Source organism: Mauremys mutica, chromosome 5, assembly GCF_020497125.1.
Source record: "Mauremys mutica isolate MM-2020 ecotype Southern chromosome 5, ASM2049712v1, whole genome shotgun sequence".
Classification (NCBI taxonomy): Eukaryota; Metazoa; Chordata; order Testudines; family Geoemydidae; genus Mauremys; species Mauremys mutica.
This window is the reverse complement of record NC_059076.1, coordinates 18,549,738-18,568,373: the sequence shown is the minus strand read 5'-3', so window position 1 is coordinate 18,568,373 and position 18,636 is coordinate 18,549,738. Positions and strand designations below refer to the sequence as shown.

The 18,636-nt window shown below is 44.3% G+C and overlaps 1 protein-coding gene and 1 long non-coding RNA gene across 5 annotated transcripts in view; one reads left to right on the top strand and one right to left on the bottom strand.

Annotated features, from left to right (window-relative positions):
- The window catches only part of LOC123372036, a 38,536-nt gene that overhangs the window by 1,419 nt on the left and 18,481 nt on the right, over positions 1 to 18,636 (top strand). The window contains exons 2-3 of the long non-coding RNA XR_006580054.1: positions 4,431 to 4,512; positions 6,350 to 6,444. This is a non-coding gene — a long non-coding RNA (uncharacterized LOC123372036). The remainder of the gene's footprint in view (positions 1 to 4,430; positions 4,513 to 6,349; positions 6,445 to 18,636) is intronic.
- The window catches only part of SEPTIN11 (septin 11), a 72,081-nt gene continuing 60,383 nt past the window's right edge, over positions 6,939 to 18,636 (bottom strand). The window contains exons 9-10 of one of the 4 annotated variants that reach the window (XM_045019984.1): positions 17,665 to 17,852; positions 6,939 to 7,065 (exon numbers count right to left, since the gene is read on the bottom strand). In XM_045019984.1, coding sequence (XP_044875919.1) covers positions 7,050 to 7,065; positions 17,665 to 17,852 — 204 coding nt within the window. In that variant the 3' untranslated portion in view covers positions 6,939 to 7,049. Of the gene's footprint in view, positions 7,066 to 7,534; positions 8,603 to 8,993; positions 13,205 to 17,664; positions 17,853 to 18,636 lie in introns of those variants that run through there. The other 3 variants (XM_045019983.1, XM_045019981.1, XM_045019982.1) reach the window with 3 other exon arrangements.

The following is an 18,636-nucleotide window of genomic DNA, read 5'->3' as shown; positions in this document are numbered from 1 at the left end:
GGCATCTATCACTGTGGCTATCTCCCTTGGGCTGTTCCTTTCACAGCACTATTATTCAGGATGGTATAATTTTGTTGGAGGAGGTGGCAGGTGAAGCATTGTGTGTTGAAATGGTATATTTAATCACTTAAACACATTGTTTTATTAATCTATATGAAAATCCCCCACAGTCCACTTATGAGGCCATGGGCCATATGCTCAAATTGGAGAAATTGGCAATGCCCAAAATACTTAAGAATTCTACAAATGTTGATTATTTAAGTAAAAGATCCACTGATGTTTTTTCCTTACGAAAGCATGTTGCCTCAGGTGTTTCTGCTCTTGGGTGACGGAGAACAGAGTTTTCAATATGTAGAAATAAGTATACTCAAGCCAGACGTTAATTTTCACTGTAGGGAAGGCAGAATTAAATTTAGTGGTTAGCAGGCGCTGTAGTAGAGTTCTCTGGTTTGCATGTGGAAACCAGTTCTGTGCCTCTTGGGCAGGGCAGTTCTGGCCCAGCTAGTCTGAATGGCATGATATTCTGAAAAGACCTACGCTCGTGTAACTCGACAGCAGGGAAATGCAGAACTAGTGAGCCTCCGGTATCTGTGCACAGAGCTGCGTTAGATATTAACTCCTGAATTAAACTGCCTTGCTTTCTTGGGTGGAGCTCAGATCCCTGTTCTTTGGCTCAAGAGTTTAATGGCCCTGATTCAGTGAAGCAGCTGGACTGTGACTTTTGAGAAGCACCCAAGTGACTTAGGAGTACAAAGCCCAGTGATTGCCAAGGGGACATGTGCTCTTTTGAAAAGCCCACCTGGAAGCACATGCTTAAATAAACCCCATTGACTTCACCAGGCCTTGCACCTGCTGAAGTGTTTTAGTGAAGTGTCGCCTCTGCTCTTCTGGCTGAGAACGGGGAATTATCAGGACAAGCTGGCAGTGTTCCAGGGTTGGACTGTACCCCCTATTGGGCCTACTGGCATAGGGGCCAGGAAACTCCAGCAGGTTCTCAGGACTCTGGCCCACGAATGCTGCCAGGGTCAGGGTCAGGGCCAGCTCCATGAAGGCCCAGTGCCTCTGTGTCTGCTCAGAGTCCTCCACAGCTTTGCCCCCAGCTCCCTGCCAATGTGGCTGTAGTGAACTGCAGGGCCCAGGATGCCCCTGCTGGTACCTGCCCTGCCAGTTCCCCAGTGCAGAGACGCCACAGTAAAGCTAGTCCAGCCCCTCAGCGCTATTCGCTCCCTTCTGCTGTTTCCATTGGGTGCTGCCCACAGCCTTGGCCCCCTATTCTGGGAGCCAGAGACTCTGCTGTGCACTCTGGCTCCATTATCACTGTGATGTGATGGGAAGCATGAAAGAGCAGGGGCTCTCACCCAGCAGGTCAACCTCTCTGAGCATCAGCGTATTAACAGCACTCTCACACCATTGCTAAACAAGCTCCCAGCGTTGAGCCGGATCCGGCAATCCTTCCTCCGATGAAATGTCCCGTTTTCCCCTCCTCCTCCCCGGGACTGGCCAGCTGCATGAGGGTGTGCAGGACTGCGGGTATGTCCACCGGGCAATCAGAGTGATTGTAGCTCAGGTAGTCACGCCCATGGGAGCGTTACTCTAGCTAGCACGCTCAGACTAGTAGCGACGATGCGGAGGTGTGGGCTAAAGTGCCAGGGTCTGGGCACACTTGTACAGCCCACACCATTGCATCTTTGAGCCAGTGCCGCTAGCCCTAGCAGCAATCAGAGTCAGCCTGGGCATGCCTACCTGCGCTGCAATCACACCGCCCATTGCCATGTTCCACATCCCCTGACCCTAGAACAGTGGGTCCCAAAATGTTATAGGAGGTTCTCGTGGGGGAAATTCCCTAATAGCAGTCAGAGCTGTTCCTGGGACGCCCGGCACCATGGGGCCTGGAGCCCCTGGACTTCCAAGAGCTAAGCAGCTCAAAGCAAGTGTATCAGGAGATTTAAACTTCAAGACGTCTTATAAGAAATGGAAAGGGAGGTGGATATTTTTTGCTGTTTTTAAAATTAAATAGGCTGCTAGTGTTTTAAATTTATTATGAAGAACAAGTTTAAGCTTTGTTGTAATGTGCGTTGTTTGTTTGGACTGCTCAAGACCTGAAAGCTTGTGTAGGAGGAACTCTTGGAAGCTGGCTTCTTAAATACCTTCATACCGTTTCACATCTGATACTCCTTAGGAGTGAGAGGCACCAGTACGGGGGGGTGACGAGGATCACGTGCCGCTCCCGCATTGATGCACCCCCCGGCGGGTCCCTCTTTTTTTTCTGGAGCCCCCTCCACTTTTCCGGCAGTGCCCCCCCAGGCCACGGGGTGCGTGGGGGCTTTACCCCCGCACCTCTTTTTTTCTACTGGTGCCTTGTCTTGTAACAGGCTTAATCAAGTGAGATCTTGGAAGAGTGTTGCTGTTTTCAAAATGTAATACAAATACTGTAATGATAAATAGTAATTAATAGTGTGTAATAAGCCTGTCATAAAAACAAATTTTATATTTCCAAGATCACGGCTTTTATAATTCGTGCTGAGGTAAGGGAGAAAACGCCTGGAAATATTCATTTTTAGGCGGGAGTTCACGAGACTTGACATTTTAGTGCAAAGGGTTGGTGGGTGGTTAAAGTTCAGGAACCACTGCCCTAGAATAACGGCTCAAACAGTTAGCTGAGAGTCACTTACGGTGTCTTTTTGCAGCCTCTGCCTCCCTCCTGTGGCTGAAGCAGCTGTTGCACTCTGTTTTGAATTAGTTTGGGGCATGAAAGCCGCAGATTATTTTGACTTGGCGTGAATGCTTCTTATCCAGAGGGGAAAATGTTGCGGTGCCACTTTAACCATAATTATATGGCAGCCCTGCTAGTTTACAAAGCCAAATGCTTCAGGCTGCAAAGGTGCACGGGAGCTGTCTCAGAACGAACAGGACAGCTGCTCTCGTACCAAAGCCATCTTGCTAGGGGACTGCCCAGGGCTACAGTTGAGTCTGGTGCTGAACGTGTGGTGGAGAGGAAACAGACGATGCCCTCTTCCCTTCTGATCTGCACCCACTTTGTGCTGCTGGAGACAACCCCATGGGTACATGGCAGTGGTGAGCTGTGTGCATAAAGCAAGCTCTGCCTTTTGGGGGATTTGAATCCTAGTATTTTAAATTCCCTCCAGATGTTTCCCAATTTCCCTCTGCACGTATTCAGCTCGAGCGACAAAACCAGCCCGTCCCAACATCTCTCAGCATGCCCCAGGTTCTTAGTCTTGTAGAGGCAGCAGGGGACATGGATGTAAGGGGAAAGCAGTTCTTCTCTAGTCCTTTGCCACTTCTCCAGCAGTATACATTCCTCATTTAAAAACCCAATTCCCCCTCCCTTCAGGAAGTTTATCATCATCTCTCACAGTGCAGTGGTGTGGTGATATCACACACAATGATGTCAATCAAATTGTATTATGGGCACAGTTCCTTAGTGAATGACTCACCATCTACTTCCTCCAGCAGACAGGCATGTCCGCTCCGAACCACAGCGGGTGGGCACAAGCCCAACTTGCTTTTCCTGGGGCAATTTATTTATTTATTGGAAGTTTATTTTCTCTCTCAGCTGTGGCCTGACTCAAAATCTACTGCAGTCAATAGGAGTCTTTACATTGGGCTCAAGGGTCTTTTGACTGACCCCTTAGTGCAGCTGAAAAGTACATTTTTATGCCCTAGAAGTTGGCCATCCAAGCTCATGTTTGTCACGCTGACAGGCACGTGTCCCAGCAGAGGGACCGTGCCAAATGTCTCGGTACCATCTGCTTCTACTAATGTGCTGCAGCGGCTCCAAAAAAGTAATAAATCTTCTCTTATAATGGGCAATGGTGCATCGCTTTTTGGTCCAGTCTTCCTCCAGCTCCATCCCCACAGCACATGAGCACTGAAGCCCTTGCATGCCTGTGACCTGCTAAAGCCAGGAGAGGCAGGGCAGCCCCCTGGAAGCAGGTGCTGCTAATGTGCGAGGCCCAACTTCATCATTTACATTCTGGGTGGTGGCCTGGCCGCACTTACCCCTGTGCATGGAAAAATGGAGCATTTAAAAGACCCCACGAGACCCCCACAACCACATAGTTATTATTAAAAGGTTAATTAAGCCTGAACCACACACAGGAGGAAGTGCCTTGTGGCCACTCGTACAAATGCCCAGAGGAACCTACACATTACGTAGAGCTCCAGCCTTGCCAAGCCAGTCACTGAATGGAGTGTCCACCTCACGGCAGCCTGTTGCAGTGTTCACCATGTTCCCATGAGGCTACCGCGTCCAGCTCCTGCTACGACATTGAACTGTCGTGCCATGAATGTTCAGCACCTAGCCCCATGTGGGCCCCATTCTTGGGCCGTCCTTAGGCACTACTGTAATTAACATGATTAGTAATAATGGGCAACAAATTAACCATCTTGCCACTTATTCCTTCCCTTAGGGTTTTTGGCTGTTGTGCTTACCAAGCCTAGGGACTCCAGTACAGCAGAGCACGAGATGGTGGTTACTTTGGAAGAGACCAGGTGAGCATCTCCTATTACTAACCCTGTACAGGCTGCTTCACTAGAAGGGCTGGCTGTGACCTATGCCAACTAAAGGGTGGGAAGGGGAAGCAGTATGTATGGAAGTGTAATCTGTACAAGCATAGCATGGGCAGGCTGAGACTATCTGTAATGGATACAAGTCCCACCCTTAGGGGGCTTTTAAAGTTAGACGTTTAAATCCATCGTAAGGGGCCTGATTTTTCCCCGAGGTGCTGAGAACCTGCAGTGCTGACTGGTTGCAGAATAGCAGACCATGGAGCTAACCCAAGCGAGCCTGACTTGCCTCTCCCTTCCTATTGCTGTGACTCAGGCGTTGTTCCACTGATGTCAGTGGAGTTACACTGCTTATAAAACCACCGCGAGCAGAGCCTCCAGCCCCCACTGTTAGATGATGGGGTAAGCCTGGTTTCCCAGTGTTAAGTTCTCTCTGTGGTGCAGCAGTGCTTAGGAACCTTGGTCACAGAGCAGGGCCCCACTGTGTTAGGTGCTGTACAAACGCAGAACAAAAAGACTGTCCCTGCCCTTAAGAGGTGACTTACCTGTGATGTAGTGGAGTAGTTGTTCTTTCTCACATCACTGCATTCTACATTCCCTCCCCTACAGCACATGCTATGAATGGGAATCATGGGAGCTACAAGGAGGTGGCCTGGAGGCAGATGGGGCTCAAGGACTGTATCCCAAAATATAAACTGACCAACAGCGTGTAAGGGGGGGTGGTGTTTCCTAATCAGAGCTCATAATACTCCAGGAGAGGTTAGGGGTGAAGATAGGAGGGGCCAGCGTCTCAGCTGCTGTAGATCTGCAGAGCTCACTGGGAGACCAGTTCAGTCTGTCCCCAAGTCTCACTTCTACCCAGTGTGGCACTGCTGCCTCCCGGAGCAGCTGACACCGGTGACTGGAGGAAGATGCCTTAATTGCCATTGAGTAGGGCATTGGTATGACACTGGTCTTAGCACAGGCTGAGTAAATTTTGACTCCCCTCTCTCTTCTTGCAGGCATGGTAACAAGTCAACTTGTTTTAGTCTGGGGAACAGGCTCTTATCTGAACAGTAGGTGACAAGCAAGGAAAACCGCTGGTGCAGTAGAGATTTAGCTAGCAGGGAAAAGCAGGTCAGCTGTAGGAGGGGCACACACATGAAGGGCACTAACTTACAGGGAAAACCAAGGCTGGATACAGGTAGGCACTGTCATTCATCTCTTTGGAGAGAGGCCATTGTGAGACGGAGCCTCAGGGTAGGTCCTTTAGAGTCAGTGGAGTTCTAGTGATACACAGCAGCAGGGGATCTGGCCCACTGTCCTCGATGCATTTACCTCTCACTCCTGGAGCTGAGCCTGTTTTGCTTTTTCTCTCATGCCAAAGTGTTTAGTTCTTAAAATAGAAATGATCTATTAATTTAAGGTACCAAACAGCTTCCATACTCTATGGGGAGGTGTGCCTTGCCCTGGGACTCTTACGTTGTCATTTTTCCCCATGTTAGCATGAAGCAGCATCATTACTTTTCTTAACAGCTGGGTGGGAGGGGGAAAGTGAGTCAGACTTATCACATCATCTCCCTTATGGGTCAGCTAATAGGTTTGTAATACAGGTGCTGGGGCCTTTTGTGTGTATTATGTAAAGCTTGCAAAGCATTCAAGCTAAAACACAACACCCTAGGCCCTACTTTATACAGCACTCACTCTTCTGTGATGGTCTAAGCTTGTCCAGGTGCCTGATCTGGGGCATGGCCTGTGTGATGCGAAAGCTAGGGGAAGAGTGCAGGAGCCTGGCTGTATAACCACTTATACAAACTTAAATGACTCAACTCCTTTTACACAGGACAGCAATGAACTCTGTGTCTTAGTCCTGAAAACTACAGCCCACACTATGTGGGCAGGGGAGCAGTTCTGGCCATGCATTTTCAAAAGCCAAAGGTGGGTGTATAATGACTATTCAATTTTTAACATCCTACCACAAATTACCTTTTTATTTTAAAAATACTCAAAACTGACTCAGCCCTTGTAGGGACTCAGAGCATGCAGCAGTGAATTAAGGAGAAAAGGAATGAGGCACAAGCACATAAGCAGGGGGAAATGGACTAGGGGCTAAGTAAATGTAACTTAACTTGTCTGGAAGGCATAGCTGTTATAAACTCCTTGGGTGAGACATCATCCAGTGGGGGGTAGTGGAGTTGCACCCATTTCCCCAGGCCTTGATGCTGCAAGGACTTTGGTGCTTTTGAAAATATTACCCTACCCTTAAGCACATGCATATTTCTCATTCTCAAATGAAGGCTTCAAAGTGATGCAGAAGCCTCTAGCTGACCCTTTGCCCAGGGGTGACTTTCACCTGGGCTCAGCTGTTTCTACTAAAGTCACAGAGGCCATGATCCTGTTCCCATTTAAATGAATGCAAGTTGTGCCATTGGCTTTCAGTGGCAGCACGATGAGAACCCCGAGTCCTATGCTGCATACAGATCAAACCAGTATCCTTCTACCCTGGTAACAGCAGGGCCTGAGCAAGCAGTAAAGGTCACATTTTACTGAAGTGGTAAGCTGTGGAAGAAGTCAAATATTAGTGGAGTCAGGCCTTAATCCAGCAATGCACTAACCCCATGTTGAGAACACCAGGCCTCAATGAGGGAAGTGTCTGAACTTAATACATTTTCTGAAGGTTGTTTCTTCTCAGTGAGTCTTTTCCAGGTACAGGGGCTTAACTCCATACTCAAGTTTTCTCCCTATCTTTGACTATTGCAAGATTCTTCTCCCACTCCTTCAGTAGGAGGAGAGTATATTTCAGCCACCTAAATTTAATACCAGAAATATTAACATTCATGATAAGTTTGTAAGGCTGATTTAAATATTTCCTTGATATATGGGCACAAATCCACTTAATTAGATTGAAGAAATGGTGGTTTTGTCACTCCAAGCCCAGCCCTCGCTCCAGCAGCAGGAGTCCAAATCCTCTACCAGTGCTAAAAAACCCCCTGTGCTTCTGAAAAAGCACATAAGCAAGTTTGGGAATGATAGTGGCTTTTATTCTGTAAACAAGAAAGGAGGCAACATAAAATACTCTGCATTCCCTTGGTCACTCCACACTGAAATACGGCAATGAGTTGTGGTCAGGAGCAATGAACGTCCACTGCTTGGCAGCAAGTGATTAGAAAAACTCCCCACAATACACCTAAAATGATGATCATAATGAACAGAGCCCACTGACACTAGAGGGCACTCCACTTGCATGTGTAAACTATGGTACAAGCTTACTTCGTTTTTAGCACTTTTCAAGCTCTTTGCTGTTGAATCTGCTTCTGAAGTAAACAAGTGAAAATTATGCACATGTCCCACAGCAAGACTACATCAAGCATGTAAAAATCACTGGATGGGTTTCACATAGTTAAAAATAGTCTTCTCCTCAGACAGTGATCTGTGTGGCTGGACTTCATAGGAAAAGATCCCATTTTGCACACGAAGAGGCAGAAGATCAGCTGAAAATAACTGAACAAATTCCATCAACACAACAGTATCAAATAGCAGCTCTCTCTACTCCTGCCACTTCATCCTTAGTGATCCTTGTCCAAGGAACTGTTTTAATAAGTGGTTTAAAATGCACAGGAGCATATGCCTCATGACTGCGCAGCTTCCAGAGGAACCAGAGCAGGATGGTTTGGCAGAGAGGGTTAGAGTTGGTGCTAGCTTAAGTCTACTACTCAGCAATCATCACTTATTATTGCACACTCATTCTGTCCATCATTCGTAAGCTTCTTATTTAATCAACAGCAGTGTGCAGGTGGTGGCAGAAGAAAAAAGTTCCCACTGTCATATCTGTGATAGCATCCAAGTTCTCTATTCCACTTATTCATTCTCTCTCTCTTTGTGGTAATGAAAATCCTGGAGAAGACATCCTGGGGAGCAAACAGACCCTTACAGCTACGCGCTTCCCTGACCCATGCTTTAAAGAGCAAGGTGGAGCTGATGGAAGAATGAGGTAACTTCTCCCAGCAGGTGTGTACATGTTCTGCTGGCTCTTCTAATGCCCATTAGGAGAAAGGGAGTGGGGGCTTGGCAAGGTGAGCGTTACAGAAAGAAGAAGCTACAGAAAAGAGAAGAAAAAAAAGTTCAGAATCCAAATGAAAGGAAAAAAGAAAATGAAACATTTTAAAGGAAGTAAGCAGAGAGAGAGAGTGCACATATGTGAAGGTTGTAATGTAGCAGGAGCAGTGCAAGGGTCTGGGCCGATCAAGCCATTGTTTAGTGAACAGGGGAAGAGGAGCAAGGAATAGGGTAAAATGAATGCTGCCACTGTGACCCGCCTTGGCACATCCCAAAAGCAATCAACCAAAGAACAAGAAAGGCCTGCATCAACATCAAGCAAGCATGAAAACATCACCCTTGGCGTTCACACATACGTTCACTTCCTTTTTTCACCCAACAGCCAGCAACCACAACAAAAGTAAGTTACAAAGGCCACACAAAAACTAGAGTGTTTGGGTAAAAATATATTTCCCTTTTCCCGCGTTGTGTGTTGGCACAAATTCACATGTGCACCCCAGAGCACATACAAAAAAAGGAACTGAACTGTGGCGGAAGGCTATGATTCATTTTGAACTTCAGAAATGAAATATTTTGACATCAATAAGACATCTAAGAGTCATACATATATACTTCTGCATTAACAGTGGTTGGAGGTATACAGTCATTTGGACAAAAACATGGGTTATTTTCAAAGAGCAAGGTAGTAATGTTCTACACCTCTAGTTTAAAGGCCATCAGCATATATTTAAAAATATTCCTACTGCTGTTCACAGCTTTATTTTCAGTTAGTTTAAAAAAAACACCCTTCATATTTGTATAATCCCATGCTGTCACACCCTGGCCCTTCTAGATGATCTATACTGTAAATGCAGTTGGGCTCCTTGGAGAAAGGATGCGACAGGAATAAGCTGTTAGGAACAGCTTGAGACTGGCAAATCACAACATGATTCAAATGGACAGATCTGATAACCCACACAAGACCTTGCTGGTTTTCATCACAACAGTTTAAAAGTAGAATGAGAACTACTTGGAAAAAAACCCCCACTGATTGTGTTAAATAAAATAAAGGTTTTGTTTTTTTGTTTAAAAGACACAAATACAAAAGTCGTCTTGACAGGGTTATAAGCAGGTAACACATACAAGGCAGCAAAAGGATAAGTGATCTTGTATTTAAGAAAACTCCCAGTAGCCCATAGCTAGGAACACAGAGTCTGGCTTGGCAGCTGAGTGGATGCAGTCTGCAGATCAGAACCATGGCCAGTTTTTACTAGCTGTTGGAGATGCCACTGAGTGGAATACCTTGTAATTCCCCCTTTCCCATCAGCCACAAAACATGACATGTCACTCTATACTGAAAGACGACATGGATTATTGGAAGTACTCAGGTAGCCATAGTTACCACTGAGGATAACCACAGTCCCAAGGCCCAGGGGAAGAAAGGGCACACTATTTACCTCATTCTTAGATAAAATATTATACACAGGGTGGGATTTTCCAGAGCCCTCGGTGTTGGCCTAACTCTAACTCTACTCCTTGAAACATCAAGGGGAGTTTCCCCAAGGATTTAAAGAGCAGCAGTGAGGGCAATACTGAGCACTCTTGAACAACGACCCCTTTATAACCAAGGAGATGTCAAGTCAGTGGAAATAAGATGCCTAATCTGTGCTTTTGAAAGTCAACCCCCAGTACTCACAGCAGCGCCTTTTGGAACAAGTATCAGTCTTCCCCAGTGGCCAGTGTCTCATTCAGACTTTGCCTAGGGGTTTTATTCCACATCCAGGGAGTGCTTCAATGCATAGATCTGCATGCTCCATTGTTTGTTCCTGCTCATTTATAACAGCCTAAAAATGGACATCCCAGCACCTCCGGTAAATGCAGCATTATCAGTGACTAGTCATTGCTGTTTAAACATCCTACCCTTTGCAGATCCTCACAAGCCAGAGTTAGGGTTACATAGCTGTCATGAAAAAGCTAATGCTACCTTAAGCTGGGATTTTCAAATGAGTTGGGGTCCCTAATAGCCAATAGGAGCTGGTGCCCAACTCCCTTTGGTCCCTTTGAAAATCCCAGCTGAAGATGGTTATTGTTTAGTAAAAGTTTTTAAAGAACCCTCAGCTTTGCCATTTGTAGAAAAGTCAACGTTCGTTCATTTCAAAAGTGGGCAGAGAGGTCTCTTGCTGCTGTACTTACATGCAAAGGTGAAAAAGCACATCCAACTAGATTTGAGGGTATCCCTTATTCCGTGCAGAGCCAGGGACTACTGTGAAAAAGGCATAGATACAGAAAGGAAAGAAGTGCAGCAGTAACAAGCTAAACATGGCCCAGGGACTTTTAAAAGTTAGTGCGCCATTAGGCAAAAAAAATAAAATAAAATTGCAAGTTTAAATTTTATTCCCAGCTTCTCCAAAATGATGGTTCTTTGCTAAAAAGGGAAACAAACCAATCCCTCCCCCCAGCATTTAATACATTTGGCAACAGTTTTGTGTCCAAAATAAAAACCACCTAGTCTCAGCTAATTTTCTCTGCCAAGCTTCCCTTGAAAGGGTTTTTAAACTGAGCAGGAGAAACGAATGTTAAAATTAAGTTCTCTTACTTGGCACAACCCTCCCCCGCCCCCACCTGTGTTAATTAAAAATAGGACACACACAGACACAGCTGATGGAAGCACACTACACAAGCTTCAAACTTGAGCATATTGCACGATCAAATGCAGCCCATGGTTAGGAAACTGGTTTCATGTGTTCAATACCAAGTGAGTTTGTAAGGTTAAGCTGAAGCAAAACTGCAAGGATCTCTGATTTTTACTGCTATTTAAACCTGGCTACTGCAACTGTCAGTCCTTCCAATGATGGGGATGTTCACATGACAACTTAGCTTGAATTTCAAAATAGTTTCTTCCCTGCTTTTCCTCTGCTTAAATTTATGCAGTTTGTCCAGCCACCCTTTCCCCTCCCCTAAGAGCCATGTTTACACGGGGGGAGGGGAGAGGCAACAAAACCACCCCCCACAAACCTGCCTTTGTGAATGTAGTTACACAACCCCTGTGCTTGGGTAGAAACAAGCAAAGTTGGAGTGTGGGGGAATCAGGTGAAGACGGTTAATTTCAAGAGCGCTTTAAAGAAAGAAACAGGAGACTACCTAGCTAGGAGCAGAGGGAAAGCTGGCAGAACATCAGCAGTAGAGAAAGAAATCCAGAAGTCATAGGGTAAACATGGGTCGCCACTTCTTGGAATGAATCAGAAAGGAAAAGACTCTGTCCGAAAAGGAATGGCACAGAAAATACAAATTAAACAGTTAGGTCAATTTTCACACCAAGTACGCCCTAAAAAAAGAGCCTGGCTTATGCTAGATGTTCAGTCACCGTTTGTTAATGCAAACTATCGTTTGCATCCCAAGCCTTAGCTGGCTGCGCAAAGCTGATCAGTGCATTGATGTTACCTTTATTATGCCTTTGTCAAGCAAGATAAGCTACATCTTAGCCCAGTAAAGAGAGTGAACAGCCATATTCTCTCTCCAGTTTAGGAGCCCAGAGTAATTGAAGTTAATGGAGTTTAACTAACTCCTTTAATGGTTCACTGGCACTTACCAACAAAAGACACTATGTTCCAAGACTGATCCTGCAACCACATAAGCATGTGCAAACATTTACTCCCGTGAGGACTCCTACTAAAGTCAACTGAACTATATCACATGAGTAAAGTTACGCTTGTGCTTATGTGTTTGCTGGATGACTCTTCTACTCAGGCAATCTGTGGAAAGTGTATTCAAGTTTTGGGATGAGTTTCGGTCAGCAGGTTAGTTTTTGATGATGAAGGACTCTTGATTTCAAAGCAATAGAGGGGAGAAACCTCCTGTCCTGGGAATTTGCAGCTCCTTTTGATGCACACTGCACAGTTTTTAGTGGTTAGCCACAACACTTACTAGAGAAGAGTTATTGCAAAAATATTTAACCTGTTGGGTGAACAACAAAAAGCCAGGCCAAAAGTCATTATCCATAAGGTAAAAAACTCATGCAAGAATAAGCATGCAAGGTCAGTTGCTCTTTTGTTACCTACACACACAAAAACCTAACAATGGGATTTCTACAGTCTTACAAGTCAGCTATCAAAGAAACTCATTTAAGTGGACTTCTGGGTTTAGCAATACACTGGGGAGACTCTGGCTAAGTTTGCACTGATCTTATTCCCACTGAATAGTAACTCACAGATTTCCATGGGAGTACATGTGCTATTCAGTGCAAGTAAGGGGAATCAGTTTGGCCTGTTGAGAGCAGTGTGTGCAAACGAGTAACAGCAGCATTTAAGGCCTTATCCTGAAACCCTTCCAATGTCTTTAAGTGGCCTAGGATCAAGCCACTGACGCACAAGTCTTGCTCTCAATTCAAAGCCAAGTGGCAGGTCTGATCTATTGCTGCTGTTCTTACCAGAGAGAGAAATGGCATCAACTTTTCAAACAAAAACAACCCCCCTGCCCCGCCTCAATTTCCAGATGCTCACTGCTTCACCCACCTTTCTCCCACCCACTCCAGTATTAAATGAGTTAATAGTTATTGGTGTTTAAAACAAAAACAAAAACCAAACAGATGGCAGAGACACGTTACTGCAAAAGCAGGTGAATGCAGGAACATCCTTGGCTTGCCAGGCTTTATGTGAAGCTTGCACTGCAAGTTAAAAAAAACAAAAACAAAAAAAAACATTAGAAATAATAGAAACCCAAAAGAAAGAAAGATAGATGGGAGAGCTGACACCAGCATTCTGCTTCGGTGGACGCCCATGCAAATGGATTATGAATTTTAAAAGGAGTGAAACAAATTTTAAAATCGGAGTCAATTCTATTCTATATGACAAGCAAAAGCAAAGAAAAACTGAGTGGAGAAAAACAAACAAACCACATAGTTAGTCCAAACTAGGTTACTGTTTGACAATGACTTAGGCCAATATTTTCAGAAGTGGCTAGTGATTTTGCATGCCCAACCTAAGACACCTTAAAAGGGATTCTGATTTTCAGAGAGCAGATGCTTAACATTTTCTGAAAACCAGGCCCCTTTAAGACAGCTCAAGTTGGGCACTTAAGGTCACTCATCACTTTTGAAAATGTAGCCTACCGGTCTGATCCGGATCCCACTGAAATCAATTGGAGTCTCTCTTCAATGGCTGTTGTCTCAGGTCCCAACTGAACACCCTGCATGGTGTAGTTTAAGGACTTCTACCAGGACAGAATACGGGTTTGAAAATCCCTTTCATTAAAAGGAAGTTGGAATTGAAGTTTCTTGTACTGTTTTACAAAGTGACTTTACATTAAAGCAGCCAAACAAAAAAAAAAGTTCCAACTCCTGTGCCTGTCTGAGAAATTGCAAGTAATACAATGCACACATCTAGGTACGCAGCTGACAACCTATTAATCATAGAATCATAGAATATTAGGGTTGGAAGGGACCTCAGGAGGTCATCTAGTCCAACCCCCTGCTCAAAGCAGGACCAATCCCCAGACAGATTTTTACCCCAGTTCCCTAACTGGCCCCCTCAAAGACTGAACTCACAACCCTGGGTTTAGCAGGCCAATGCTCAAACCACTGAACACGCAAGAGCCGAGAAGCATTTTACTGATCTTATTAAAAAGGACCTACTCTGGTTGTGCCTTGACGACATTCATTGCCAGCAACTGCCACTGGAACACGTAGGTATGAAGAAATGCCAAGGCCACAACTAAGATTATGGGATTAAGATGGGATTTAGGCAAGCACTTAAGCATATGGTTGTACAGCACCTAGCACATAAGAACGGCCATACTGGGTCAGACCAATGGTCCATCTAGCCCAGTATCCTGTCTACCGACAGCGGCCAATGCCAGGTGCCCCAGAGGGAGTGAACCTATCAGGTAATGATCAAGTGATCTCTCTCCTGCCATCCATCTCCACCCTCTGACAAACAGAGGCTAGGGACACCATTCCTTACCCATCCTGGCTAATAGCCATTAATGGACTTAACCTCCATGAATTTATCCAGTTCTCTTTTAAACCCTGTCATAGTCCTAGCCTTCACAACCTCCTCAGGTAAGGAGTTCCACAAGTTGACTGTGTGCTGTGTGAAGAACGTCTTCCTTTTATTTGTTTTAAACCCGCTTCCCATTAATTTCACTTGGTGACCCCTAGTTCTTGTATTATGGGAATAAGTAAATAACTTTTCCTTATCTACTTTCTCCACATCACTCATGATTTTATATACCTCTATCATATCCCCCCTTAGTCTCCTCTTTTCCAAGCTGAAAAGTCCTAGCCTCTTTAATCTTGCCTCATATGGGACCCGTTCCAAACCCCTAATCATTTTAGTTGCCCTTCTCTGAACCTTTTCTAGAGCCAGTATATCTTTTTTGAGATGAGGAGACCACATCTGTATGCAGTATTCAAGATGTGGGCGTACCATCCATTTATATAAGGGCAATAAGATATTCTCCGTCTTATTTTCTATTGTCCTATTTTCCTGATTCGTTGGTCCTGTTTCATCGTTCTGGCTTGTGCAGAATTTTTATACTGTCTCAGTGGTCCAAGTTACAGATGTGTAATTCCACCGTTAAAAAGAAGCAGTCCAATAAATTGCATTCTGGGGAGGCTACAAAGGAAATCCAGCTGAGAGCATTTCAGGGATTAGCCTGATTTGCACTGGTAATTGTATAAAACATCAGAGTCATGCCACCACAGTTCAACAATAAGAATAAAAACCCATATCTATTAAAACTGTAGCATTTCACTAGAGTGCAAGAGGAAATTTAAAAGGTTTTAGGAACCAAGATATGCTACAATGCAGATGCATCCGCATTTTCCTTTCCAGCTTCTGTTAGCAATTTGAACATTATAAAATAATTTGAGCAACTCCCAACAGCTGGTGTGGAATGATACTGAGAGGCAGGACTGTTTTAAACATATTTACAAAGCAAAGTGCATGTTCCTCATGACTGGATTTCTGTGGCAGACTAGAAACCATGTGATTTGTAATGGCAACTAGAAACATGACGTATATAATACACCAATCTCACGCAGGTGCCAGAAGAATTCACAGGAACAGCTAGTAGCTAACATCTACTATTGAAAGTTACAAAACCAAACCCCACTGCATATAGCTTCAGTCTGATACAGAAGGGATGAAGAAACCTATTGCAGATTTTATATAAATATTAAATTAGCAGCGCCATTTAAAAGATTTCTGAGTAGAAAAAGGTCATCAAAAGTTCCAAGAGACTTAGAAAAAGGCCATAATTCTAGGGGAACACAATGTGGGAACAGCCATGCCAGGCAGGACCCTTCCAGTCTAGCCTATTTACAGAGAACGCGCAAGGGAGAAATGTCAGCATTCTAGGAAGGTTCTTGCCAGATATTAGTTCTGTACTGATCTGCTTTTTGGATTATTTTAATTAAATGAGTTTCCAGTACACATGAAAATGCTGTATTTTCTCTATGCTGGTCTTTGCGTAAGCTTTTAGAGCCAGATTCTCAGCTAGAGTAAACCAGCATGGCTCCATAGGAGCTACATTGATTTACATCAAGTGAGGAACTGGCTCTTCATTGTTTTAAACGTCTTTGCTGGGTGTGATTTTCAGAGCACTGATCCAGCAGCAGAAACGAGACACACACACTCCGGCTTCTATTGGTACAAGGATGAGAGCACGGTGCCACTGCCCATTGTAGAAAAATACACTAGTGTACATGAAATAAAGTAGAAGCTCACTAGGTCGCACTAGTGCTCTTGTGAATAGTTGAAGTTAGTCAATTAGCAAGGTCTTCCCCGCACTTGAGAGTTAATTCAGATTAAGATCGGATGGGAATTTAAAGCACACCAGCCATTCCTGAATAACTCCATGTGCAGACAAGCCCTAGGTGACCAACTCAAAAAGCAAAACATGCTACATCATTAATTGCACTTCAACCATTTTTCTTTTGTCAGCAACAGCTTAGTATTAAATTATTTATGACCGTATTTCATAGAATACCAGGAAATGCCCTATGCCATATGTATAATGCAAGACCTTGCTGGAGCACTGGCTATTAAACATTTACTGAGGTCTGGAGACAACAGTGTTTTGTGTGGATTAAAAAGTGTGTTAGTCAGTGAGATTCTACAGTATCATCCTCTTTATAGTGTATAGGATTTCAGTAACATAAATGTGTGCTTTTATCTCAGGCAACCTGGGAAGGAATCCAAGGGGAAGCCTACCCTATCTGAGAATCGTAGAGGGGAACTATTGGTACTTCTTACCTAAGACTGGCCTCTTAGAATAGATTGTCCTGTTCTGCTATACAGACAATCCATTCTTATTCTATTTCAGCTCTGTCAAACTTGTTTGGTTTCATTGTAAGTCTCCAATCCCGAGACAGTTTGGGGTTTTTTTAAGCCAATACAGGGACAAATTCTGCCCTTGGATACATTCTGCCATTCGGAAGCCCCGTAAGTATTTGAGAGTAGAATTTGCCTCACGAGTGTAAATACATAATAGAAAATACAATGCCATTTATCTTTTGCTAGATGTATCAGTTGTGCTATCTTATTATGTTGAATTGATACTACATGGATTAAATTAACCTGTAATTATAGGTACCATAGTTTAAAAACAAAAACAAAAAAACCACCAAGTATTCACTTTTTGGCACTAGGATGTTCCATGTCAAAATGACATGGCTGTTAAGCTTTTGGTTTTAAAGGCATTTATAGCTATAACCGCCACCCTAAAGTATTTAGAATCAGGAACTATATTTAAAGTATAAATGGGGGAAGGAAGCACACGTAGAGACGCTCTTATGGGGCTCATGAGAATAAGTCTGTAACCTTAGTGTCTCAAAGTTGATTCCGAATATGCTTGAGAAATCACAGATTAGATCTCCACTTTCTGACTGCTCTCTCAAACCAGGCAGAGGGATAAATTAAACTTTACGGTACCCTTCTAATGAAACCTTAAAATCATCTCCCCGGCCCAGCCCGCCCCTTGGAGATCATATTTTATTTGATCAGTCTGGTAAAAAACCCAGTTTCCAGTCTGATGATGGGAAAAAGCAAATACAGACACGCAACAGAAAAAAACCCCACACACACTGGAATAAGGCCACAAGGTTGTAGTGCGACAGCCCCTTACTTTTTCTTGTCCTTGTCTTTCTTGGTTTGTTGGGAACCGGCCTGTTGTGCCTGTGACTGCAGTAGCTGAGCGGCTGCCTTCTTCTTCTGGAAGTTGCTCAGCTCCTCCTCAAGCTCCTTCTTTTTGTCCTCCACTTTTTTCTTCTCCTCTTGGTGTGTCCGCTTGAGATGGTCAAACTTTTCATGGAGCTGCCCAGACAGGGAGGGGATGATAGAGTTGGAGGGGAGGGGAAAAGAATATTGCTTTGTATTATTTGTATGAATTACAGCACTTCCTACAGGGGTTCCTCTGGTCTACGTGCTCTGCACACACGTAAAGCAGAACTAGAGCAAAACTGCAGCGCCTGCCCGGAGGAGCTCCCAATCTGAACAGACAAGACGACCAAAGGGAGTATTATGTAACTGAGCTAGAGCAAGAATAAGGGTCAGATTGAAAGTCAGTGGGATTTAGGAGCCTAAATCCCATTTTGAAAATTTCTTATGCATGAAGAAGCCTAAGTCATTGAGGCACTTTTGAAAATTTTACCCTAGGTCACACAGAAAGGCTGTGGTAGAGCTGGGAATTGAAGGCAGATCTTCCCAGTCCAGGGCCTTCACCACAAAACCAAGTTTTACTGATTTTAAAAAGATATTTTCCTAAAGGGATTTTAAACATTCCTGGTATTCTACAAGGAGGAGCAAAGTATAGAGAGGTATTGCTGGGTGATTATATACTACTTATTCTGCTAATGGGCTTCAGGGGAAGTTAGAATTTCACCTTTCGCTGCAGGAAAGCTACGTGTGAGAACTGCCCCAAACATCCATTTCATTTAAGTGTTGACATGGATTTGAGATGACTGCATGAAAGACCCAAGCCAACTAGCATTTCTCTCCCACCATATCTTCTGGCTTTTTGGGGACTGCCAGATAACTCATTCCCAGTTCCGAGCACTGGGAAGATTAGAGCGATGCGTCTTGTTCATTTTAATGAACA